We start from the raw sequence: 26,908 nt of genomic DNA, 5'->3' as shown, positions 1-26,908 counted from the left end.
ATTTCAGATCATTCTGCTAAGTAACATCCAGACAGACAAACAAGTCAGACCACAAAATGACCTCTTTAGCAGACACAACTAAAACTGTATCAAGAGGATTTTAAATACAATGAAAACTTAAGGTTTTGATGAGAATCAGATTTTGTAATTGTTGTGGACAGGAAAGAAATAAAATGCTCCCCTTTCCTTGTACCATTAGACGATAAGACATTGGATTTTGATTTGAAACAAAGCTTATAACAAATGTTTTGTTGCGAGTCACTGTGAAATCAAAACTCACTCTCTGTCAGTGGGATGGAGATGATCACACCGTTTCCAGTTCCCACCCAGAGACGATTTCCACCAATCAGAAGTGCTGTGATTCGCACAAAAGAGAAGCCCAGCTTGCCAGTACCTGTGAATTACACACAGAGTCAGTGGAGAACAACTGAAGACTGAACAGGCTGCATGTCAGTGAGAATATACCACCAGCAGCATTTACATTTAGCAGCACAGTTAGTGTCTGTGGATTCTCACTAAAACAAGCCAACATAATCTCACCCAGCATCTTGCTGACGTATGGCTCAATGTCCACATCCTGGAGGTGCTGGTGTGTGTGCGCGTGGTAGAGACGCAGGGTCGAGTCTAAACGGATCGACACCCACACACCGTCACCAATCCACGCTAGCTGCCGCACCTGACTCTCCCTGCGAGGGTGGGCATCGAAGGACTTCTGCAGAACGGTGAAAGAAGAGTAAATCAATTCATTATTACAGTTTTATTACACTTAACCCTCGTGTATCACTTTAACAAAATATGCTCTGATGTCCTTAGAGGACAAAAAACTGCCATAAAATACATATATTCATATTATTTTCCACTTGTACTGACAACATTTTTTAACTTCAGTCCTGATCATAACTACCTTATTATTATTATTATTATTATTATTATTATTTCAACCGTATTTTAATTTAAATGTTTTAAAGGCAGTTTGTTTACACAATGCCACTTTTGTTTTTATTATAGAAGCTGAGGTTCATCTTCCAAAATTCAGAAAGAAATCAAACAAACAAAACCCAAAAAGCTAAAAGTGTCCCTTGTGAGGCTCAAGGGTTAAAACAAGTCAGTGGGAATTGCTGATCCGTAAAAGGCAAAAGCTGAACGTTGGGCTCATTTTCAGCAGGAGGATGTGACGGTGGATTCAGAACTCACCTCGATCTGCATGCTCTTGGGCTGGATGACGTGGATCTTGTTCTTGTAGCCGCACCAAACCTTATCATGGACCACAGCCATGCAGCGGATGGAGTGATGAGGCCGACCGAGGTCCATTAGGTGGTAGTTTGACAAATCCCACTGGCCATCTGTTGACAACACCACACTTTAAGTTATATCCAATTATTATTATTATTAACATTACCAAGATGATGTCCTCCAACGTCTTGTTTTGTCCACAACTCAAATATATTCCTTTCACTGTAATGGAGGAGCAAAGAAACCAGAAACTATTCACATTTAGGAATCTGGAATCTGAGAATTTTGACTTTATTTTCTTAAAAAAATGACCCAAACCGATTATTAAAATAGTTTCAACAAATGGATTAATTTTGCAGCTCTTCTCCGTTTTCCTCTGAAAGTCTTGTGACTTGAGTTTTGGGGATTTCAGCCTGTGCTTTTCTTAGTTCCTGGAACGAACTAGAAGTTTGGTGTATGGGCTGCTCTGCTGAAACAAATATTTAAAATCTTAAATACCCTCGGATCTATGGAATATGGCGAGGGTCCCGTCAGCGAGGGCAACCAGCACACGACCTTTCACATGTCTGCAAATAGAGAGGAGACGGAGACTGCTGCAGTGACAGAAATTCACAGAAAGACTTCTGATTCTGAAATCCCAAAACTACACAACATTTGGCTACAATGAAACTGTCATCACCACTTACACCAGACTGAGCACAGAGTCTTTGAGTTTGATGGAGTGGAGGCACTTCTTCCAGTTCCCAACTGCTGAGTGGACGTAGAGCCTTGAGGGAGAACAGAGGCAAGATACTCCAGAGCAAAACCAAACTGCATATAAAGTTCAGAAGAAGCATGTCATGATATTTATGTGTGCGCTTTGGATGGAAGATACAAGCACTCTTTTTGGGTCTTTTTGGAGAAAGACCCAAAAAGAATCTTCCTATCCAGCGAGGGACTGAACTTTCCTTGCGAAAGTAAAGCAATACAAATATAAGCTTAAGTGTAAAGAAGTGATTGCATAATGTTCTTCTGTAGATTCTGTGTGGCTTCAGCAGAAGCTGCGAGTCGTTCTGCTGAGCGACTTACCAGCCGTTCTGGGCCCCGAGCCACATAGTGGGGGCCACACTGGTGTAGTTCTTGGTGTCTTCACCTCCGTCCTCCGTCTCTGAAGGCTGAGAAGTTTCCTCTTTGGATTGACCCGCGCTCCTGTGTGGACAGACAACATACACACTTATCTTTTTAACAACATATTTCACCGTAGTCGTGTGGATCTAGTGAACCAAATGTTATCAGTATCTTTATAATTTATATGTTTGGGGATCAGGTTTCCTTCCACTTAAGTGTGATGTATTGAATTGCTGCTGTACCAATGTTTTGAAAAAGATTTGTCCTACCTGTCAGAGGCGTCTGTCAGACGGGGCGGGGGGTCGGTGAAGACGTGCTCAGTAAACGGTCCTGGGGGTCCAGATCTCAGCTCTGCGTGGCTGGCCGTTGACTCGGGAACCTCGGTGGCCTCGGTGGCCTCCTCGGCCGACTGGGCGGGGTGAATCTTCCCATTCATGGGCGGAGCGGTGGGGGCTGAAGAAGCACAACAGCATTACAGTAAATGCATAAACTGGTCGGCATTGACACCTTTCTAAGATGATAAAAAAAGATACAGGTGCGTTGAGGATGAGCCCACCTTGTCCTTTGTCCAATATGGGTGTGTCAGTGCGCGAGGAGCAGTTGCTCCGGGCAACGCTGCAGTTGGTGGCACAGCCGACGAGAGTGATGCCAGCCAACATGCCCTCCACGCTGCCGGTGTCCTCGCCTCCACCCCCCACTCCACCGTCACCTGGATCCAACACGATCTCTCCTGGTGGATAGTCGTTCTCGCTGGCAGCTGGATACAAACACACACTATGAATGATATGAACGAACCCTTCTGTAAAAACTACTGCTACTGAGAAGACGGCCTTTAAAGATACGCATGTATGTATCGTAAAATACATACATTTTGCAAGGCACTACAGATGAAGCTAAAACCCTTCTTCCCCAGTTGATGACTAACATGAAGACAATCTTTTTGAAATGGTAAGTTTAAATATGCAAGTGATGCATTATCTAATGCTAACTGTTGGTGAGTTTAGGAGAAAGCTACAGATGCAAGTAGACACAGTTAGTAAAATAAACACAAATGTGTATTTTTGATGTTTTCTTTGATATGGAAGCAAATGAGCTCCAAGTTTTTGCCTGTAACGTTTCGCCTTGACGTCAACTTTCCGTCTCACCTGGCACACTGGAGATGCAGAGCACGTGGGCGTTGCAGACGTTGAACTGGTCGACCAGTGAGCCCGGCTGGTTGGCGTCGATGATGACCACCTTGCTGGCGGAGTGTGTGCTGGTGAGGATCCACACTCGGCTGCTCATGGTGTCTGTTTCCTGGAGCTCCTTCGACTGGGCGAGTGGAGGAGGGAGAGAGGGACAGGGTTTAACACAATGTTGATTAACTGAAAAAGGTCAGACGTTGTCCTCCATACATCTGAGTAGTTTAATGTATTATACTCTGAACTTATCCCTAAAATGCAATCTATGATTCATTTCTAGTTGAGTCTGCAATGTTAGCTTTGAACTTTACTCTAGTAATGTAACTAATAAATGGGTTTCGGTCTACCTTCCTCTTCTCTGGGGAGCTGTGGCTGCTCTTCTTGCCGCCTCCGTTCTCCTCAGCGTGCAGGGGGTCGCTGCCGCCCGACGGTGCTTTGGCTGGTACCAACTCCAGGCAGCTGGCCCTCCATCCTGTCAGGTCTACGCCAGCTGCACACCACAACTACAAACACACGCGCACACACACAGATATAAGTTCCTCCTAACACCTTCGATGACTGCCACAGTGCCATTTTTAAAATGATGTTATCGTATTATTTTGATTCAGGAGCAAAGACTGCATTGTTCTAATGAATCGGTAGGACTTCAATGCTTTGTGACGTCATCATGTCACAAATCATGTGTTACACGTGTTAAACTGAGATGTATAAACAGCCTTCTAGTTTCAAACTCTGTGAACGTCAAACGTTCAAGTGAAATAACACATTTTGGAGTAGAGCTTCTGTTTTTCATATGACAGATAACGGTCGTCCCCTGAACGCCTCACCTTCCTGTTGGGGTCCTTCTCTACCAGAGGTCGACAGTACACCGGGACGGGCACATTCTTCATGCGGTTGTCCTCTTTCTCTGTGGTCGGCTAAAAGCAAGAGGTCATAAGAGGTCAGGAGACAAAGTGATGAATTATTATCTGGTTCCAACAAAACATCTCCAATATTACTGGCCACTAATGAAAAACAAGAACGTTCAGTGTTTCTGTGTGCACTATATAATGCACATACAGTACATGTAACATGTGTCACGCTGCTTACTCAAAGCGTGACGTCAGAGGAGATATTGGTCTCTGACTCTTCTATAATGGATTTATCTTTGCTGATTGCTCCACTACGTATCGGGGCAAAATGCTACTTTTAGAAAGACTCCACTCTTTGATTGTGGCTCTAAAATGTGATCTTTATTCTGCTATTAAACGCCATTGAAAAATACACAAACAAATAAGGCAACAGAAATGCAAAAGTATTGATACGCTGTTGATATGTTAATTTATACTGTTGTTTAAAAAAACTATGGAAGAATTTATAATTCTTTACTCTGGCGTCATCTGGTAGTAATCAGTGAGCTGAAAGCAACATGATGTGAAGCACATAGACTCAATCAATTTCAACCAGAATTTTTCCACATATGATATCACTTAGTAATTTAAAAGAGTTTTATAAAATGCTAACTTTGTGTCACAGTTTGCAAAACACAGAAAATGCTATCTTGATTATCTAGATATGTATTCAGGAAGGTTAAAGGTGCATGCTGGTCTCACTTGCCTGTTGTCTCTTCAGCGGGCTGTCCTGAGCGGTCTCCGTCTGACCTCCAGCCTGTGGGGAACCAGAGTTAGAGCCACCTGCCTACCAACACACCGCCCATTGGCCTTCGAGCTGCCAACTTAAAGTACACTTCCATGCTATCAAATCATGTTTATGCTTGACACCAAAGTGGAGAAAACTGACAGCTTTTTACTTTTCTTACTTTTCTTACTTTTCTTACTTTTCTTACAGGTGTTGGTTAAATTTAAAGGATAAAAAAAGATTTTTTCTTGTCGTCAATAAATCCCTTTAAAAAGGTCAAAACCATAAATTAATTGATCCTATTATATTTATGGCTCAAACAAGAGTTGGGAAATTATATTCCAAAAATAATTTGGTATTAAATCACACTTTGTAAACCTGTTAAAAAGTTAAAGTATGTAAAGTATATATGTGTAAAGAAAATTCTGTCTCTGCAATGTATTGTAAAAGAAGGGCCAACACGTATACTTCTAACTTAAATGTGTGTTTGCAGGTGTAACTTCAGTGCCTATCAAAAATATGCACACATTAACATTTTCATATGTTCATGTGATCTGAAGTTGTACTATTAAATACTTTTAAGTCCGTCCGTACCAGAATTCAAGACTAATCAGAACAAATGTTGTGTCATTTTCATAATAAATATTGCGCATATATATTTCTGAAAACATTCTCATTGACCTTCATACGAGTCCATAGGTTTTCACCTGTCCTGTCATTGTTTACACTAATCAGTCAAACAACTGTATGCGAGAACATGTCGGATTGCTGTGCGTGCGTGCGTGTGTGCGTGCGTGCGTGTGCGTGTGCGTGTGTACCTGTTTGAAGCGAGACGGCACACTCCAGCCACACGCCTGCATGATGCCGTCATCGCGCCGCATGTGCTCGCGGACCTGCCGGTACTGTTCACGCCGCTGCTCTCGGCGGGCCAACAGTGCCGAGTCGCTGAGGAGAGACGCAACACCGTTACTGGCCAGTCTGGAAGCAACGGTAAGGAGGGAAGAGAAGAGAGAGAAAAACAGCGAAGCGTTAGCAGCCTAGCCAGCCAGCAGCAAGAGAGAAAGAAAATAAAGCAACAGCAGGTGTTATCAGCACAAATTAAACTAAACTTTATTCTAGCTGAAGCCAAGCAATTGTGTTTTATCTCACTAAAGGAAAAACATGATGAAAACAGGAAGGTGTAAGAAGTGTGTTGGAGGTCACCTTCATTATCACCTAAAACTGAATCGTTCAATGTGCAACTTTACAAGCTCTACAATAAAAAAGAAGAACATTATCTTTCTTAATCATCTTAATAACAGTAGAGTATTTACTTTAATCATGCATGAAGAGATTTGTTTGATGGGATGTGAAGGAATTAAAAAGCAATCCCAAAATGAAACAGTGTGTGAATTTAAACACACGTCACGTGTTGAACACTGGAGAACGTGCTGGAAGCTTTCTACTGTCCGAGCTGCCACAAAGCGAGCAAGGCGTTCGGACCAAAGCAGAGTGAGAGGCAGATAAAGATGGAGGTTTAGTGGGAAGTGAAGTTAGTTTTAGGGAAGTTATCTAGCTGGTTGCTTCTCACTCTTCGGGGAAGAACTCCAGCGTGCGGTTGGAGGTGGAGATCTGACACATGGTATGGCTGCGTCGCTGAGAGAAACCAGCCGGCGAGGGCGACTTGTAGTGGATGTTGACGCTGTAGTACGGCCGCTTCACAGGCGGAGGGCTGGACGATGTGCTGAAGAGACGTGCAAAGCTGGTGGATGGAGGGAGAAAGAGGTTTTACTTCATGTTTTGCCAAATAATTTGTTATCAATTAGAGTATTTCTAATGTAAATAACTTGAATAAAAGCAGAATCTTACAACTGCCAGATGGTGGACTTCTTTTTCTCTTGGATTTGAGGACTCTCCCTGGACGCCCTGAGAGGAAACACAGGTGTGAAGAGAAGAAATAAAAGTAAGGCTAAACTAGCACAGACAAAAAATGAGGACACTTAAATAACATTTTAAATAAACGTGGGGCTAAATGCAGCATTAAATGTCTACAATTTTGAGAAAAAAAACCCTATTCTGTAAGATCATCGGTATAAAAGCACAACATTCTGCTCAAATTTGTTCCTGTTCTTGAGTAATGAGTTAAAGTTGCCCCTTGATTCAGACCAGAGTAAACATTTCAGTATGCTGCACGCTTCTTGTGTTCATCCAAGTTCTTCCTCTCTAGTTTAAAGCTTTCTTTCGTCTACCTGATCATCTCTGTCCACCGTACGGCCTCCTGCAGCTCCATCAGCCTCTCTTTGTACTGATTCCTCTCCATCAGCACGCGAGCCATCTCCACCCGGGTGAACCGCCGCCGTTGCGTCATTGTCATGTCGCCGTCCTGCATGGGTGATGAAAACTGGGCACACAAGAGCGTAGATCCTTTTAACACAGATTTACACGCAGCGATATGTAGAGAAACGAAGATTAAAGCTGCTCAAATATGAGTTAAACTCAATTTCTTCTTCAGGGCTTTTTCATTTGACTCTTGATAAAGAAAATAACACTGATACCTCCATGCACTGATTCAATGTGTAGGACGAGTATAGCAGACAAAGACAGTTTTACTCACATCATCACCTCCTTCATCCTTGGAGTCCCGAGATGCACCGAGAGCCTCTGCTCTCAACCTGTAGCCCCAAAAGCAAAAACAGCGTTACACAAAATGTATTTCTACTTGTACGGCTTGTGAACTTCTGAATGAGCTGATGCCCCAGGGACTGGAAGTCACCGAGGGACCTTTTAGTGGGAGAAATTTGGGACTTAAGTCTTTGTTGACGAGGTGTCTGGAGCTGCTGTGGAACTCGCCAGAGCAGAACCACAAAAACACATCAAAAAACGAGCCCAACATCCTCAGTCTTGGTAAGTATTTAACTCTCAGTGGAAGTGGAAGAGTTTGATCCTCTCTACTTTCCATCCATCCCACATTTACAACCATCCATTTCCTGTATCTCATGTTCTTTAAGATTTATTGGGTGTTGTAAAACTGCTGCCTCTGGTACTGTGTCGATGAGTTTTACAATTTCCAATTTAGAGACTTTATGGCAGTGCAAGTTTGTCCCACATCCGCTTTAACTGCCCGTATAAGGCATCCTCTTCCAATGTGAGCAACTTCCTCCACAAACACAAACGAGCTGCCACACTGGGATATGTTTACAGACTATGAAAGTTTTAAGTTCACAGTTGAACTGCAGGTAAACGTGGCTGAATTAACAAAGAAACTGAAAATGATCTGAACTGGTGAAGCAGAAGAATGCATCCACAGAAAATAGTGAAACTGAGGAAGTAAAGAAAAAAAGGACATTATGACAGTTTGGTCCTTTACAAAATATTATTCTCAAAAAGAAAAGTTTCACTGTTCATGAGTCCGTTCGGCAGGACACAGAGTTCCTCCTGCATCAGCATTCAAATGACTGAATGATCAATACAGGACATTACAGAAGTTTGAAGTGAACAAGATTCTGTCCACAAAATAGAAAAACTGAGATCTGCATTCAGAGGTTTTATCCTCTGGTTCTCGTACTTGGAAGCATCACAAGAGACAGATTTTCAGGACGATCATGTTACACTTCCCCTGTGTCTGTTGCCAGGATGTGTTCATTTGGTTAGTAACGTAGGGTCACTAAGGTTTGGATTACAGTTGAAGCCATTATGTTGAAGGATAAAAGTTGTAATCCTCTAACTGCTGCGCTGTTTATTGAACTTGCATTAGACCTGATTAACTATGTCTGGAGCATCTCCAAATGTCATTACCAATTCTGAAGGAGCATATTGTTTTCGTCCTCACCAGGTTATTTAAAAACAAAACTTTCTGTCTTCACCTCCTGAGTTCTTCTTCCAGCTCCTTGACTCTGGCGTCCAACTTGTTCTTGGACTGCCTCAAAGCCTCCAGCTCCTCCCTCAGCACCTCCTGCTCCCCCGACAGCTCGTCCACTTTGGCAATAAGGTCATTTTTCACAATGTTGAGAGCGTTTCTGTCGAGCAAAGAGCAGAAAGTAAGATATCAAAAATAGTCAGATAAAACAACCTTAATGTTTACACAGACACAAGAAGAAACAGACAACCTTATTAAAGGTGTATAAAAAGGTAGGGATGGGACGATATAGGATTTATCGTGATAAAAAACAATAAATTGATCAATTTCTGTTATAATCGTGAATATCCTCACGAGTGACTTGAAAAAGTGGAACCTTATGATTTATGATTACCTTATTTAAGATTGATCGGAGGATGTTCTATTAAAAATAATGTGTCCTATCTGATGCAAGAACAATATTTATTTCTTAACTAAATGTAACGTGGTCTCAGTATGTTTTAGTGCCATTTTAAGAGCATATTCTGATGATTATTGGGAAGATATTGTTAACCACAGTTATGTTGGCCAGGATAAATGACACATCCATATCGCCCCATGCCGAGATGAAATATTAACAGTAACTCCGACACACACACATTAAACTTCTCTGTGTCTTACTTGGTCTCTAGGAGCTGTTTGTTCTCTGTCAGCAGGTTTTCCACCTCCTTACCCATCCCTGAAACAGTCACATTCACACCTCTGTTATCATCACACACAATATCCACAAAACAATAAATCCATTCATTTATATGTCTATAGTTTCTGTGGCAACGCTGCCTTTCAGACCAGTCCAGGTCTTTAACATTCTTAAAAACCTCCACAAAAGCCAAAAGGTTTTATAAATCAATGAAATGAATGGACAGATTATTGATTTAAGTATTCATGTTTACAAGGAAGCTATACATGGAGGTTTGATGTAAACACTCATGTAACTAAGGTTAGAGGAACTGGAGCATCTTTAGCTAACAGTTTAACTTTGAGTAGTTAACTTGTGAGAACATTATGACACAGCCATGACATTATTAATGTTCAAAACCTTATCCTGCTCCATGAGCGCACATATATTCAGAATTCAGGGTTGATCCCTTAACCACAACAGTGTTAACTTTGTTATTAAATCTTAATCAATGCCAGACATTAACTGAAAATTGTACGTGCAAGCAGCAAGCACTGTGCAACAGAAGACAAGCACACACACTTTAAAGATTTGGACATGAGAAAAAACAAAAGCAAAAAGCCAAGAGGTTCTTATACAACGGGTATCACATGGTTTGTGTTGTCTGCAGAGAAAATGGTCCTTGGTGGACTCTGCACTAGAAATCTTTGCAGTCAGATCACATATCACAACGTAAACAATAAGTGCACATCTTCCTGGGTTCTACTTAAGGCAGCTCAGACCGACAGTTTTAACTGCAACGCTCGAGATAACAAACTGCCAATCGCAGAAAAAATAACTTCTGATACATCAATTTGTTCTTATGTGTTGGCTCTCTGTGTGTTCACTAGCAAGCACACATATCTTACTGGAATGAAAAAGCACTTTATCAAAGACAACAGAGGTTATTTCCAGATGTTTCCTCCTGTTTATCTTCCAAGAGATGCACTTTGACTACGTGTTCTTGATTGTACCGCCTTATGACCATTAGATCATTCTCCAGTAGCGTTTCCTTTACAAACAAAATGTATTTTATATTTTAATGTTCTATAAATGAGCAGCTCTTTGTTAACAGATATTGCATTGTGGGATGCAAAGGTGGCACAAAATGTAAATATAAAGCCACACAAAAAAAACTAAAAAAAAAGGAACCAGGAGGATGCAAAAGCTAGAGGCCAGGGAATGACATAACGAGCATATGTGACAATGAGCATAGGCAAGGTGCGCCTTACCGAAGAAATCATCACGGACTGGAGGCAGAAGAAGAAGAAGAAGGGAGGGGAGAGAGGAGGAGGAGAGGCCACAGATCAGAGAGGGAAAAGAGAAGGACAGGAATGGAAGAGAGAGGATGCTGATAAGCATTTACTAATTTGGACTTGAAGAAGAGCTGCAAGGCTCAAGAACACAAATGCTGCTATGTGGCCCTCACACTGAAACAATAGAATATGTGTGTCACTCTAAAGAGAAGTTAATCAAATATCATCATATTTATCCCATAGTCCCAGTGAAAAGGGAAAAAATGCATTTAATTAAAATACAATTGGCTGAAAGACTGAAGGTATGCAGACTGACGGCTAACACTAAAGATTGAAATAATTTCACTGTGACTTTAAAGGAACAAGAAGAAATGTGTATTGATATTGGGCATCTAAAGTAGCATCAAAATTCCAAGCAATAAATAAATAATAACATAATAATGAAAACTATAGTAATGTACTTTATATACACTGGTTAATATCTACTCTTAGCTGTGGAGTTTAAAAGTAGAGAGGATTCAAAAGAGTAAAAGAAAAATATACCAACCAATGCATGATCAGATACACACCTGAGAACTCGCCTATGGGTGTCACCAGCAGACGCACATAAAAGGAGAAAAAAAAGAAAACGGGTGAGAAGTTATCAGATGGACAAGAAGACGGATCAGATCTCCCGTTCTATTTCTGCTTTTTAAAAATCAGGGACAATTAATTAAAAACCCCAAAAAAACCAGAAATGAACAGAAACAAAATTTACCAGAATCCCTCAAAGTGTACCGGCTCAAAACAGAGACTGATGATGGACGCCTAAGATAAATAATAAGCATAAATATGAAGTGCAATGAAGTCTGAGAATTCATTTCAACTTTTAGCTTTTGAAGAGGGCTGCATTGAACATGCCTCGGTCCCATAAAAGAGAGAACAAACAAAGTCAAAGAAATAATAAAAGTAACACTGCATGAATGGGCAGCTGGGGTTGGGGCTGCAGCCAGAGAGGGAATGTATGGTTTTGCAGGATGTGACACAGAGATGAGCTGCTGGCTCGGAGCGTATCCCAGCCTCGGCCATGCACGGTAAAAGTCAGAGTCACACACAGCCTCACATGGAGCTCCTGCTCTGCAGTAACAGAGAGCCAAAACAAATGCTGGCTTTGTGTAAGGCGACATGCATCTGCCCCTTACGTCTCTTCCTTTGGATCTACACTGTATTTAATATTAGAGTAATAACATGGCATGCTAGCATACAGTAGAAGTCTCAAACAATGATCACAGCAGGATCAAGGAGAAGTTTTCAGACATTTCCAGATGCAAACAGCGAAGTGATTTCAATTTTACTGCTAAGCTTCAAGATAAGTATTTTTACTTGAACCTATTACAAAATCAAAACTTATGGCAACCAAAGTCCTGTTCACACCTAGCAGCTCGGCGCCTGCATCCACATCTCCAATGATGTCCGACTTGGCGTCTTTGATCTCGTGGTAGAGAGAGTCGGTGTTGATGCCGAAGGCCTCGTTCACGATGCCCTGGGAGGGGCTGAAACACACATGAGACTTCATTAGACAACAAGGAAAAACCAAAAACATCTAGCTCACTGTCGATCTCTTGTAGTCCCTTAAATTATGACTTTTTGGTCATAAACTCAGACTTTCACACAGTAAAATGTACACAGGTAAACAGAAATCCTACATATGTGAACATAGCTGGGGAAAGAGATACCGGTCAGTATCTATACAAATGAAGGTCAGGGAGAGTGAACCTGTACCTGTTTCCTCCTCCGTACACTCGGGGGTCCACACACATGTCCAGCTCAGGAGTAGAATCGATGATCTCCTGAAACTCGGACCACTCATCGCTGCTTCCCATGCCTGGAAAAACATGACAGGACAGAACTGAAAGTCTCTAAACATTTTGATTATATTTTTGTTGCACTTTGCACCAATATTTGTGAGTGAACAAAGCCTCATTATCTCAGAGTCCACAGGTTCAAACTGAGGAAGTATTTGGTGATGTCTTCTTACCGATGCTGACATTCCTGGTCTCCTGGGAAACCTGCACCTCCATGTTCCGGCTGAGCCGCTTGGCACTTTTCCTGCGGTTCCCAGCGCGCATCGGGTCAAACTCTGTCACCCCCTCGTTGATGGGGGTGACAGTGGCGGAGGGGACGGAGGAGGTGGGTGTGTTGGACTTGCTTCCTGCGCTGCTGGGTGTGGCCGCCACTGAGTCGGACTCTGATCCATCCTCCTTCGTGGATTGAGACGACGTCATGTGAGCAGGAGACAAACAGCGTTAAATGAGCAATATATTGTGAAGGCAGGAAATAACTTTTTACCTACAACACCTGCACAGCTCATTTTATTTCTAGCAACTGGTGTTGATGGTAGTTTACTGCTGGCTTAATGAGACCAGAGGCCTTCGTGTCCCCTTTACAGCTTCATGTTGTCATGAACGACATACAGGATTTAAAGCACATACTATTATCACTTGTTTTTTGGATAAGTTAAAGTTTTGATCATGAATTCTCCATTTAAAGTCTTATTGTTAGATTTTGTCAAATGTTGGTGCTATGTCTAAAAATGCTAAAATGTCAGTAACTTCTTGATGCATGAAACGCATGAATATAAATAGCTGTTATTTTAGTGGGCAAATGTACTTATTAAAATGTTTAGGAAAGTCATGACTTAATAAAAGTAGATAGCTAAAGTATTTGAGTTCTGAATTAATTATCAGCAAAATACTGAACATTTTGGACAGGTTAAAACTTAAAAAACGGACATTTAACTCCTAACATGTTCCCTTAAACTGTGCATATTTTCTCAGGAAAGCAACACCGTCCTTTTTTTCTTCTCATCTTGTCTGTTTCTCTTACAGATAAAACACTAGCTTTTAAAAAACAAGGGACATTTGGACATTTAAACTTAATGCGCAACTGTAAACTCCCCGTCTCGGCCAGGACGCTCTTTAAAAAGAGATTTTTAATCTCAACGACCCTCTCCTGGTTAAATAAATAAATAAAACATGGTAGAAGCTCAATAATCACAGTTATAAAGAAAACAATAAGGGCTGCTGCTTGCTTGAGTCAACTCATCTGACTTTAAAAGGGTAGATTCCCAAGTGGTGTGAATAAAATAGTTTCCTCAAAAGTGACACAAGCAGTTGTGGGAGGGGAGGTGGTCCGTGTGGGTGTGGATAGCAGGATGGGCAGCAGTAAGGCCGGCCCCTCCCCCTCCCCCTTCCACTCCCCAGGCTGCGGTTGTGGTCGTGGAGGAGGACAGGGCCGCTGTCTGTCCCACCTGATAGGCAGAGCAGAAGGTAGACTGGCCGAGCTCGCTGACCTGCCAGGTGTCTTTCCCGGGCATCATCCTAGCCCCCCCGAGACCCCCACGTACCATGCCCTCGCCGCTGGGGTACAGGCTCAATGAAGGCGGGCGCTCCGCTTTGCTGCTGGCAGAGGAGACACAGAGAAGAGTGGAGACTAACGTGAGACTGAGTATTGTTTATTCATTTATTATATTTAAATCACTTTTTCTTCTTCAGGGCTGGAGCTTCTCCCGGCATGCATTAAAATGCAAGGCACAAAACAACCGGGACAATCTTCCGAAATATGCTTATTCTCTTTCTCGCTTGTTTCATTCTTGTTATCCAAGCACCCGGAAAAAATGCACAAACATGAGGAACTCCACGTAGGAACAGCAAATGCCTGCATCCCAATATATTTAAAATGAGTATTGTGGAAATAGTGCAAGACAGGGATAGGGGAAAGGCAAAATGGCTTTTTTGCAAGCCCGACAAAGAGAAGCAACAAGAAGTCTGAGGGCATGCGGTCCACTCCACCAGGCCAAACGCCTTTTCCTCATGAGCTTTCTCAATTTACTGGGCATACAGATGCAAGTCATTCAAACAGACGGAGCATCATGGAAATAAGTCATTTAGAATTAAAAAAACATTAGAAAAGTGACTGATCGAAAAGATTCATCTCAGTCGACTAAGAGCAAAATGACCAATTAGTCGTCTAATCTCGACTAAGAGGGGGACGCCCAAGTGCAGCCTGCAAATCAATATATCTACACCTGCTGCTCTACAAAACATCAGACACATTGCTACGGTTTGTGTAATGTTAAAATGAAATCTTTCAACATCAGAAAATAGTAAGAAATTCAAGAACTGCAGAAGATACCCGCTTCTTAATATTAATGCACATCCGTGTAATTGCTTCCTCTTATTGTATAATACTATTGTTTCACTTTTGGAAGAGGGACAAGCAAAGCAGGCAGACGCATGGACGGACTGACTGGCAACTCATGAGGGACAAAGGGGAGAAAACTGGAACACATTGCATTTCTGTATATGACCTCTGAACCATTCCTTATTTCTTTACGTGTTATTTGAATGCAACATTATTGATACATTCACAGTAATAAATTGTTGTCACAAGCATATATAACTACTGAAGCAAACGCATAACAATGACTTTTCTTTACACAAGGTGTTGAGGCATGGCAAAAATATGAGGAGGGGCATCAGCAAATCTTAAGTCACATTTTAAGTCAAGAGCAGGCCGGTTTAGACGGAGCTGAGGGAAGAGGTGCGAGGGCAGTTGTGGGACAATGTTGGATTTACCTTTTCCTCCATGTGTGGCGTTGACTGTGCAAACAGCAGCAACAGAGAGCAAGCCAGCAAGACAGACAGACAGACAGTGATTAGAGAAAGACAGGTGACAGGAACATGCCATGACACACACAAACACACACACGCTATTTTGTTTAAATATTTTGTTTTTATTCTTATTAAAACTTCTCCAGATAATTAGCAGTCTCTTATGAAGTAATGAATCTTTTAAGCAGTGTTTATAGTGACCATTTTATATCATGACAACTATCCTAAAACAAGTCATGAGCAAGCGTCACAACACTGTCCTCATTCAGGGCTCTGTTTCTCACAGTGAATGAAGATTTGTTGGATAACCTGAGATCTCCCTAAAGATACCGTGTGTGTGTGTTGACGTCCCTCTCCTCGTCTCGCTTTATGCTTATAAATATTCAGGACTCATGGCTTGGCCAATTTCTGAAGACTGCAAGCTAGAAAATAAACTCCAGACTTTCTTTTTTCTAATAATTTCCCACAAGGCTCATATTGCCTGCCAGGCTTGTTTGTACGTTCTCTCTCCTCTCCGTCAATGGTAGGACTGTGTTTACTGTGTTTACTGTGCTTAATGTCATTTATTTTTTACATTCAAAGCTTCTATTGAGGTTTCGTCACATTCTATGACATCAGCACTATCAACAAATCAACAAAATCCTCAATTTGAATAAAGTGATTCAATTAGTTTTTTTTATTAAACACACTTTTCTTTAGTGTTTTCTTTACTATTTTGGCTCGATTATGTAATGTGTAGTGCTGTTAGATTGTAGCTACGCCGTCCTGTTAACACAGGTGCGTTTCTCCCTTTGTGTGCAGCAAAGGGAGTGTTTGACCGTAGTGAAAATGTTGGTTTTGACAGCGTAAACGCCAACTAATATGGATTCAAGCTGAATATTTTGTGGAATTTAAATATGTCTTGAATTTTGGAAATTATTACATCTATTTTTTGTCAATCAATTTTTACTTTTGGACTTTAAAACGCTTAGTTATTGGAAATGTTTGGATGACACAGTATAAAATGAGTAAAAAGCTGTTCATCCAGGCTCCTGACAGCATCATCACAATGAGCGTGCTGAAACATGTAAAGCCTAATACATTCAGGACAAAACATGAAACATCAGCAACAAGACGATGGGTGAAAGTTACAATTCAACTCCACACAAAGATATACAAACAACCTTTACACACCAACACACACGTTAAAAGTACTCACGTTCGTCCACAGCCGGGGCCTTCTGATTGGCTGTTGCTCCCTGCCTGCTGCATTTTGGACCGCTCTATGTGCTCGACGTACGTCTGGATCATCTGTGATGCACGATGGCAGGAACAAGGAAAGATGTGAGAAAAGAGGGAGACAAAAATTATATGATTTGGGACGAGAATGCAAGAGAGACACCCCTGGATTGGTAAATAAAGTAGTTGGCAGAATATAATGAATGATTAGTTGTAAACTGCTAAATGTTGGATAAGGGATTAGATTATAAATCTCAAAAGGACCATACCGGGACTTTTGCATAATGCCGGTAATTACTACAAATCCCACAAGACTTATTTTAATGCCGACCATTTTTGAATGCACACACTTTTTTTTTTCTCCAGACAGCCATTGTTTTCTAATCATTTACAGATGTTTACTTGTGTTAAGTAATCCATAACAGTAACAAACTTGTATTTTTTATATATATATATATATATATATATATATATATATATATATATATATATATATATATATATATATAAAAATAATTTAAAAATATATATATATATCTATATAAAAAATAATATATATATAAAAATATATATATAAATAATGGCTGGAGTATTTGAGGATCATAATATTAGCAGGATTCAAATTACAATTAGTTAATAGTTGTGTATGTTTGGTGGATTTTGGAGATATAAATGTAAGAGATTATACTAGATGTGAAAGGTCTGGAGACTCTAGTTGAAAGGTTTCTGGGCTGAATATTGTACCTCAGTGTGGCGCTGGTGCAGAGCGTTGTACTCTTTCTTCATGTCTGATTCTCGCTCCTCCAACCGAACGACTGGGAGACAGAGAGAGAAAATAGTTTAACAGCAAGAAAACCAGGACGTACTCTGATAGTTGGAGCAAAGAGACAACCGGAAGGTATTTCTTTAAATCATTATTCAACTTGCTTTCTAGTATTTAAGCTTTAGCTATTTGGCTCTAAACCACAATCCTGACAGAAAAACATCCAGAAAAAAACCTTACCGGTATAGATGGCAAAGAAAACAAAACCATAAAAGCCAAAACATAAGTATGATAGTATTCATAAAGTACTGACAATCTAAAAATACAACATCCAATAGTGTGTCTACTTCCCTTTCCATCGTCCCATTTTAGCTTTAGTGTTACTTTTTACTTTGTGTATCTGAAGAAAAACTGCTGTAGAGCTCCATGAAAATTACTTTTAATAACTCAACCAATGTCCAGATAATGGGACTGAGCCTAAAGATTGTAGTTTTGTTTTTACATTTACATACGTGTGGTTATTTCATGCAGACAATTTATTCATTGAGCTGTATCTTGATTATTTTCTGGTGGTGTCGCGTGTTAGAATGAACTTGCACCTGACTAGGATCCTGATTTCAGCTCTGCCTGGGACATTCACCAGGAGCAGCCACATGTTCAGTGTATAATGGGAACACAAAGGTTGTGTAGTAATGATGTCTGTCCACTCACTCTGGTCAGAATAGTTCTTTGACTTGAGCTCCTGCTGTTTCCCCTGCAGCTCCAGAAACTCCACCTGGACCTGCAGGTCCTTCTTCTCAGCTTCCAGCGCATCCTCGAATTCAATGAATTTCTGAAGGACGAGACAAGAACAAAAATGAGGCCTTCACGCAGCTGGAAATACATTTATAAACTGCACTAAAAAAGGGATAATTTATATAACATAGTAATTTATGTATTTTTATTGGTTCTGTACAATTATTATGGAAAAAGAAACACTAAGATTAGGGCTACTACGCTAGTGGTTAATAGACAGCGTTTTCAGGACAACTCAGTGTCACTAAGTGTGCAGTCTGCTCTGCATGAGTCAAAGAGTAAGTGTGAGTGTTTGGATGAGAAACACGTTATTTTTAAAGCCTTCACCTCTTATAGAAAGGTTGGAGTTGTCAGCAGCGCTATAAAATACCTCCGTTGGTACTACAGAGTAAACAGAAATCCTGTGGCTGAGGAACAGGCAAACACAGAGGCGTCTGCTTCCCTTTCACGTTGCCTGTTTGTTTCTTTTTGTTTTTTTTATAAAGCTGTTCACAATGACGTCCTTTTTTCAGTGCAGCAAGTCCACGAAGTCTTAACACTGTAATCCTGTGACTGCAGGGAGACTATGGAACCAGGAATATGCTGCAGATATTCACCACATAAAAAGGCACTTGCTACAATATAGTTCAGTATGAGACAACAACTAATATTAATATCTACCACTGTGGAGAACAACAATCCTTTGTCATGTGTCATATGCAGAGTGGATTTTAATCAGGAAAATTAACTCTTCAGCTACAGACTGTCCCCCCGCTGTAGACTGAAGGTAGCAGATACTGTATCTCACTATTCTTGTTGTAAAAACGTGAATTTGCATCTTATTACCAACTGACAAGCTGAGCAAACAGCCGTCATACTGTTTCGTTTTTGGACCTTCGCTTCCGATATAATAACTGAAAACCAAGTTTATACATCAAATAAACAATCGAACTATACACACAATTACATTTTCCATCTCTTATAACATTTATTATTTATATCTGAGGGCCAGCATGGTGTTTTCTAGTGCTACAAATGTAGTGCTTCACACAACAAGGATGACTCTTCTTTAAATAACACAAGCAGCATGGATGTGTTCTGCTTATATTGGGCGTCTTTTTTAATTCAAATCGGAATGGCCTAACTAAAATGGGCCTAAAACTAGGGAGCACCATTATGCTGTCCAGTAGTTCTACCTTCAGAGCAGCAGACAACAGCTTTACAAAATAATATCCTGGTGGACTGGGAACCTACAGTTGTGCTCTTCAAATGCACTCAGTCTTACCTGCATTAGACTCCTAACTTCTTTACTATTTACTATTAAAAAGGCAACATTTAGGAGTCGCAGCATGTAGTGGTTTGGTAACCTGAGACTTAATAAAAACATTGTGGTGCATTTATCATTATTATTATTTAATGTCATTTTATTTATGCAAACAATAATTACACAGTTAGAATAACTCAAAGTATATAGTCATGGTATGGAATCCAGTATGAATAACTCATTAGGTAGCCTTATGATGACTGAGTGAAGCTGATGTGCTTCCCTGACAAACCGTAGCTAAGTGCATTTGACTCCAAGGTGGTCGCACTTCCAGCTACACACACACAACACACACACACACACACACACACACACACACATTAGCTTGTCTCTGTGTTTGTAATTAGAATAATATCTTTAAGAAAAGTTCTCAGGGCTCATGTCACAACAGTGTTTTTTGTAGAAATGTATTTGTAACCATGTCGAATCTGCAGCTGACTGAAGCAAATCACATCGAGAGAGAAAGTGTAAAGGTCATCGTCAGCCGCAGATGATCAATCTTTTACTGTCATCACACTTTGAGAAGTGCTGATACAGAGTGGCGGATCCTTCCAGCAGACGGTCTCAGAAGAACAAGACAGGAAACAACAAAGATGCTACAAAATGGCTGAATTTGTTTAACATCACTTTAGTAACTGTACTGCTGGATATGTTGGTGCAGGCTGCATGATGAGCAGACAGGGAGCTGTGGCTTTGTTTACTATTATCTTGAGACTAATAACCTTGTAATCGGAACCCTTTTTGCTCGTTGCCTGCAGTGTTATTGTCGGGCTCTGAGATTCTCCCTCACGCTCTTTGCGTTAGCTTTTGTTGGATCTCGCTCATACTTCAGCTTTCTAAACCTCGGTCTATTTCTCTCTTCCTGCTTTTGTTGTTCTGTGTCTGCTCCTCGTAAACACAAATCAGGTTACAGTGCCAGGCTCCCTCAGTGTGCTCTGTGTACTATTGATTTCCTATGATTCCCCACCCCTCACACGCCGTCCCATCCCCCATTGTGCCCCTCTGATAGTCTGACAAAAACTCTCTGTTTATTTGTTCCATTGAATATAGTCACCTAATTTGAGCTGAAGATGTTAATCGACTTCTCTCACCGGCGGCAGACATGACCTTAGAGTCCTGAACGCCAACGAAGATTAAGAAACAATCAAATACACTTGACCATAAAAGATGACTAAACTATATTAGATCAAATAAACAAACTGTATCATCAGAAAGGCATGTAGAAGCAGGAAGACAATTAAATGTGTTCCGGTTTTTAACGGGAACAAACAATGTCATTTTCAAGATCTTGGCAAAGATAAAGTCTGCTTTTAAAGCATGTTGTATCGTTGATGTATTGATTTACATTAGCATGAAGTCTGATGTCTGAATAACAGACCTTCCACCAGCTCAATGTCTGATGAAGGTAACACTTTCGATGTCTATATCCAAGGAATATACAGTCTTTAGAATATGTTCCTATTTTTTTCTTCACCAGCATGTTATCATACAGACACTTTTATATTTAGTATCAATGTCAAGAACTACAGGTCTGGACCCGTTGGAACCTGTCAATTAAAACAAAGGTTTCAGTCCGATTTTTTCTTTTTCTATCATGACAATAAAATAAGCTTAAATATGCCAACACTGAAACGTTAATACATCAAGTAAGTCCTCTCTTGATTACCAGCTTAAAGTGAAAACAAACTAGATAAGCGCCACAGGGAGGAAACACAGTGGGGAGAGCAGATGATGAAACAGTCTAAAAGCTGAGCTAAGCTGATACTAGCAGGACTGCTGCCAGTGATATGCTGAGGCCTCTTTGGATGGGAGGAGGATTAAAGTTGCTTTATGATGCCTGCTGGATCACACGGCTGCCGTTACAGTGGTCAGAGGGGGGGGGGGGGGAGAAAGATTTGCTGGAGGTGGAGCTTGGCCGGTAATGTAATAGCTCCATATTGATGTCCACTTTTGTCGTTCTGTTCTGTTTTTGTAAGTGTAAACGCCCACCGAGAGTCGTGCTTACACACTTCATCTGTCAAAGCTGTGCAGACTGTGCCTTTATCACCATATACTGTATGTACAATATCATGACATTACTTTGTATTTACATACGCATATAGACTTCAACTTTGCAGAGTGGCAACTCGGGTATAATAATTAAACTAGTTTCTCTTTTTATTATATATGTGTCATTGTTGTTAATTGGCATTACTGTTTGCAGTGGTGGAAGCACTGTTAGTGGTAGTAGTTATAGTAATAATCGTAATTAGTAGCAGAAGCAGTTGTGACAGTAACACATGTAGTAGTAAAAACTACAGTGGTATTAGCAGACCTAGTAGTTGTAGTGAATACAAATGCTGTTATCCATACATATAAATGTGTTTCTATGACAGTTTGGAATTAACACTAACTATCATTATTAGAAGTGTATATGTTTAACCTTTGACTACTGTTTACTTGCATAAGGTAGCTGACATACGGTGTGTATATATATATATATTTGCACCGCTGCAATAGTTTTCTTCAAAAACATTTGTGTGTGTGAAATAGTGGCTGCATTTTGACCTCAGCATGGCTTAACTTGTATGGTATTACTGCAATATCCCTGGAAAGCAGATTTTGATTAAAAGGATATTTTCTAAATCATTTCCATTTCGCAGGACTTTTGCTTTACGACACTCAAAACCTTGCACTGATGTCTTCATCAGTTTACCTGGTGAAAAAAAAAACGTACAAAATATTCTAAAGTAAATGTAATATCTAATCCTTTGTTGTTTTGATTTGGGTATTACAATTTTGTCGTTAAAGTATTTTTAACAAAAGTACAGAGTTTGAGTACTAACCCTACTTTATAAGCAGTTCTGCTAAAAACGGTATCACAGGCTTCTACGTTTTATTATAGGATTATAAGTTTCATTTTCAACAGTGGGATAGAAGACAGTGTTGCAAATTGGTCAGACGTGTCTGCAGTACATCGAGACTAAAAATAAACTCATGTCACAGGCCTTAACATGAGTCACGTGTCTGGTGAAACTTCTCGGTTCAGACAGGCCACCGTGACTATGAGGGGGGCAGCGTGAAGCTGGATGTGATGGTGCGGGGAGAGGCCCATCAGAGCCGGGGGTGTGACTCACCTCCTCCGCCTGCTTGCGAAGCGCTTTCTCCCGCTCGTACTGGGTGATGAGCTGCTCGTTGTCCTCCTTCAGCAGCTCCAGCTCCACCTCGTGCTCCTGGTTCTCGGTCAGCACCCCGTCCAGGTTCTCCAGGACGTTCACCACCAGCGGCATCAGCTCCTTCACCACCTCCTCGTCATAGCTGCGGATCAGCCGCTCGAACTCCCGGTAGATGCTGTTGGCCAAGCCGGACACCCGCTCCGACATCACGGAGCCGGAGCCATAGTCGTCCTGGTAGACCACCTCGTCTATCTGCAGCTCCATCATCTTGGCAGCTGGAACCGGCTTCTGTTTTCCAGATGAGGATGCTGCGCTCAACAGTTTTTCAGGCCTGTAAAGGCGAGACTGTCACAAGGTTTGTATCCTCTCAGTGCAGAAAAAGGTGGGCATTCAATCACAGTCTTTCCTCATTGAAGGTCCACACTTTCCTACGTCATGTTGCAGCAGCACAGATTCACTGAACGAAGCCTGGCTGTTGCTGTGTGTAACGGCGCATAACCTTGAAATTACTTGCTCTAATATTTTGATGTAAAGAGGGCCCCCTCCTCCTCCTCCACGAGCCCGTTGTATCGCCTCCAGACGCGGCCCAGCTATTGCTCTCCTCCCGTGTGATCCGGGGAGCAGTGGATGTGTAGTGGGGCAGCCTGTGGATCGGCCCTCGTTGAGCCCATGCCGAGGAACGATAACCCTTCGTCGATGATATTGCACCTGCCTCTCAGCAGCCGCAGCCATGGACCCCGGCCATTGCTGGCAGGGGAAATAATAATAAATAATAAATAGGTAAATAAATTATCTAACGCTCCCTATCCCAGCCGACGCCCGATCCGCCACTATATTATCGTCCCTCCATGTTTTGTTCCCCCTTCCTTCCAGCGGGCGGCCGACGCTGCTGGCCAGGCTCGGGCGTTGATGGTGATGTCTCCCTATGGGAGAGGCTCTCCCTGCTGTTCAGATGGAGGAGCCAGCTGACCGACTCTGGCTGACGTCACTCCGTCTGCATTGAGCAAGCGGACCCACTGCGTCAAGTCAGGGGGACTACACCGGAAGTCAGCTTCACGATTTCAAAAATAAAACTACAACATCTGACAATCAATTATATTCAGTACACGTTATTTTAACCATAACTTAAAGTGCGATACTTAATTGCTGGAATACCCCTGTAACATAATATATTTTAGTTGTAAGCTCTCTATCTTAAAACTTAAAGCTTATTTATCAAATCTCTTCATCTTATATAGACACTAGAAAATTATACATGTTAATGTATTTTAACTTCCTGACATATATCATATATCAACATCATAAACACTGCACATATCAACAAAACATAAAAACAATCCAAACAACCATCACCGCAACAACATAAAAAAAAAAACACATACTCATCTACCAAAATTATAAAATAAACAAGCTCAACCTGATTATATTGAAATCTATTTGGCTTACTTAAAATACATGAAACAAAATGAACATAAACATAGATCTTAATTTTGTTATTTCCTTCTATACTGAATCAATTACTTCAGAGCTCAAATACTTATTATGATTCTATCCTAAATCCTAAATTAAAATGACTATGTATATGTATACTATGTAAAATGAGTATGTACTCACACTAATACTTCTCTCCATATGGTTTTGAATTAAGTTAGATTGTTCTTCTTTATAGCTACTTCCTCAAAAATACGATAACATTCTTAAATCTGAAGCCCCTGTACCATCTGCTTTGTCAGAGCCGTAGTCAAGATTTTATCATTACTGGGGCCATGAGTCCGAATTACAAGAAATGTTTGATGTACTACATTTTCTCTCATGTCACGTGCATACTGGTAGTTTTATTTTGGAAGTTGAAACTGGAAGTGGTAACTGTCCTCGTAGGCTACTTGACTCAAGACCGCAGCAGTACCTGGTGCTAGAATAGAATAATAATGACAATGCACTCTCCCAAATAAAATAAAATGCTTCACAATCCAGACAAACAAAAGCAGTTACACATGAGTAGGCCATACAAAACCTTATTGATATATTATTTTTAATTAAAATTATGGTGGTCCATTTTATTATGCCATTTCCCACCTTACAGAATAAAAGTCAATTCAAAACATTTTAAATTCAAAGTTGTGTTTTCCAAAGGATTGTTGCTTATGTGCTGTCAGCAAAAGCCCTGTCGACTTTCATCTGCACTTTAGATTTGGTTTAGTATGCACTTCAAAGCCTTGTCTGAAGGGGTCAGCATATGAGAAGTGTTTTTTTTATACCTCAGGAGGAAAAAGCTCCATTAATGAAAAGTCATTACTCGGTTTGGCTCTGCAGTAAATACTGACTTAAGTGCAGCACTGGAGGGAGAAACCACCATGATGATTCAAGAGGCTGCAACAAGGCGTTAAGTGCCGTAAAATAATGCCAAATTCGATGTTCCCACCTGAATGCAATATAAATCAGTCAGAAAAGGGATTTACCTGAATATCTTTTCCAATGGCATGACCAGATGTGGAGGAATTCAGCCTCACGGTCAAAATGTTATCAGGTACATGCTGCAAAAGAGATGAACAGTTACACAATCTTCTTGCAGTATATATTTAACATAATCACGTGAAAGCTTATCACAAAAGGCATGATAAGGATCTGCTTTTGAAGATGTTCTTGTGTTATATTCATTTGTTAACTTAAAAAAAAACCATTACACTTCCTTTAAAATTATTTTCAAATGTAAAATGTTGTTCTCTGTATAAGATTAATAATATCATCAACAAATAGGACAGCAAACAACTTATGAAAATCACTTAGACAATAAAAAAAAGGAGTTGAGAGCGAGCATTTTTAACTTGAACTTTCCGTCAGTCAGACAACTGTAGCTTGGGCTATTGTTTGCCGTGGAGACGATTAACAATGGAGACAAACGCTGGGCAATGAAGCATAACAACTTTAGATAAAAGGCCCACAGCTCCAAAGCCAAATGCATCTTAACTACCTCCATACTTAACAACTATTTCTAACAGCACAACAAAATGTAAAAATAGTAAATATTTGACAATATTCGGTTGGTCGTTATTTTAATTGCCACTCTGAAAAAGGAGTCGGCAGTATTAATGTATAATATGTAAGAGTCAGACAAATATCAAAGCTTGAATTGTTCTTCTTTCCTTCAGTAGGTGGCAGTGAATAACTGACAATATTCACATTTACATCCGATGTTTGTTCAGAGTCTCGCAGCAGTGGGGTGTTACATCAAAAGTGGACAAAGCAGATTAATGCAGACTAAACATCTTTTCAAAACATTTTCTCACCAAGGTTAAAAATGGAAAGAAAATCAAGCAATTAACGGTGTCGAGAAGATAGTTTTAACTGAGATAAGCACAATAAGTGGCTTCATACCGAACCTCTTCAGAGAAACAGAAGTTAGACTCAAGTCATTTGGAATTTTTCAGCTCCTGAGAGTGAGTGACAGGATGCTCAACATCAAGGTGATGCCAAAGTCATATAAACATCTTGAGCTTTTAGTATCACGAGTTAAACTGACAGCAGGGATCTGCCTAATCAGCCTTAATTGCCAGCACCTGTGTGAGTGTAGTATGGTCCCATGGTGTTATTGCCTAAAATGCACCACACACCATTCTGTGCCATCATTCAGTAAACTGAGACAAGTTGTTTATCTGGATAGTAATCATGTTTAAAGGAAGTTATGCAATGTCCTAGTTTTCCTCATACCTTATACATTGCTGCTGTTGAAACAGGAGTTGAACACTCTTACAGACAAGCCGCATGTGAAAGCGGTTTAGGTTACTCAAGATGCCGGTCGTAATAGTCCAATTCAACCAGTCAGAACGCATTCTCCATCAGTGCCACGTCATTCTTACCCACCATTGTAAGCACAATAGGATGCTGAGCGTGAAATTTGAATGCCAAGGCTGCCATCATGTACAAGCAACAGCTCTTTATCTTGTTCCGTCTGCTGTCTGGCCTTCGTTTTTAGGAAATGTAGGCTCAAGTATCACTTTTATTTTTGAGCTACCTGGTAAGATATAAATATGACTCCTACTCCTTTCAGTGTATACTCACATGTACAAACATTATTTTGGCTGCTCTTTAAGACTGA

At 40.7% G+C, this 26,908-nt stretch overlaps 1 protein-coding gene across 2 annotated transcripts in view; it reads right to left on the bottom strand.

Moving 5' to 3' along the window:
* mapk8ip3 (mitogen-activated protein kinase 8 interacting protein 3) overlaps window positions 1-26,273 on the bottom strand; it is a 31,180-nt gene extending 4,907 nt beyond the window's left edge. The window contains exons 1-32 of one of the 2 annotated variants that reach the window (XM_029436937.1): window positions 26,100-26,272; window positions 25,272-25,346; window positions 22,774-23,806; window positions 18,271-18,391; window positions 17,541-17,611; window positions 16,777-16,868; window positions 15,543-15,566; window positions 14,216-14,363; window positions 12,944-13,166; window positions 12,688-12,790; window positions 12,340-12,458; window positions 11,496-11,507; window positions 10,903-10,920; window positions 9,634-9,691; window positions 8,981-9,133; window positions 7,732-7,789; window positions 7,367-7,518; window positions 6,987-7,043; window positions 6,709-6,879; window positions 5,957-6,116; window positions 5,118-5,168; window positions 4,349-4,438; window positions 3,869-4,024; window positions 3,486-3,651; window positions 2,897-3,097; window positions 2,610-2,793; window positions 2,302-2,421; window positions 1,920-2,000; window positions 1,732-1,799; window positions 1,195-1,343; window positions 541-712; window positions 281-394 (exon numbers count right to left, since the gene is read on the bottom strand). In XM_029436937.1, coding sequence (XP_029292797.1) covers window positions 281-394; window positions 541-712; window positions 1,195-1,343; window positions 1,732-1,799; window positions 1,920-2,000; window positions 2,302-2,421; window positions 2,610-2,793; window positions 2,897-3,097; window positions 3,486-3,651; window positions 3,869-4,024; window positions 4,349-4,438; window positions 5,118-5,168; window positions 5,957-6,116; window positions 6,709-6,879; window positions 6,987-7,043; window positions 7,367-7,518; window positions 7,732-7,789; window positions 8,981-9,133; window positions 9,634-9,691; window positions 10,903-10,920; window positions 11,496-11,507; window positions 12,340-12,458; window positions 12,688-12,790; window positions 12,944-13,166; window positions 14,216-14,363; window positions 15,543-15,566; window positions 16,777-16,868; window positions 17,541-17,611; window positions 18,271-18,391; window positions 22,774-23,079 — 3,598 coding nt within the window. In that variant the 5' untranslated portion in view covers window positions 23,080-23,806; window positions 25,272-25,346; window positions 26,100-26,272. Of the gene's footprint in view, window positions 1-280; window positions 395-540; window positions 713-1,194; window positions 1,344-1,731; window positions 1,800-1,919; window positions 2,001-2,301; window positions 2,422-2,609; window positions 2,794-2,896; window positions 3,098-3,485; window positions 3,652-3,868; window positions 4,025-4,348; window positions 4,439-5,117; window positions 5,169-5,956; window positions 6,117-6,708; window positions 6,880-6,986; window positions 7,044-7,366; window positions 7,519-7,731; window positions 7,790-8,980; window positions 9,134-9,633; window positions 9,692-10,902; window positions 10,921-11,495; window positions 11,508-12,339; window positions 12,459-12,687; window positions 12,791-12,943; window positions 13,167-14,215; window positions 14,364-15,542; window positions 15,567-16,776; window positions 16,869-17,540; window positions 17,612-18,270; window positions 18,392-22,773; window positions 23,807-25,271; window positions 25,347-26,099 lie in introns of both variants that reach the window. The other variant, XM_029436938.1, reaches the window with a different exon arrangement.
* Between the last annotated feature and the right edge of the window lie 635 nt (window positions 26,274-26,908).

This window comes from Cottoperca gobio, chromosome 8, assembly GCF_900634415.1.
Source record: "Cottoperca gobio chromosome 8, fCotGob3.1, whole genome shotgun sequence".
NCBI lineage: Eukaryota > Metazoa > Chordata > Actinopteri > Perciformes > Bovichtidae > Cottoperca > Cottoperca gobio.
Note: the sequence above shows the minus strand (reverse complement) of the source record. Positions and strands in the feature narration are given on the sequence as shown.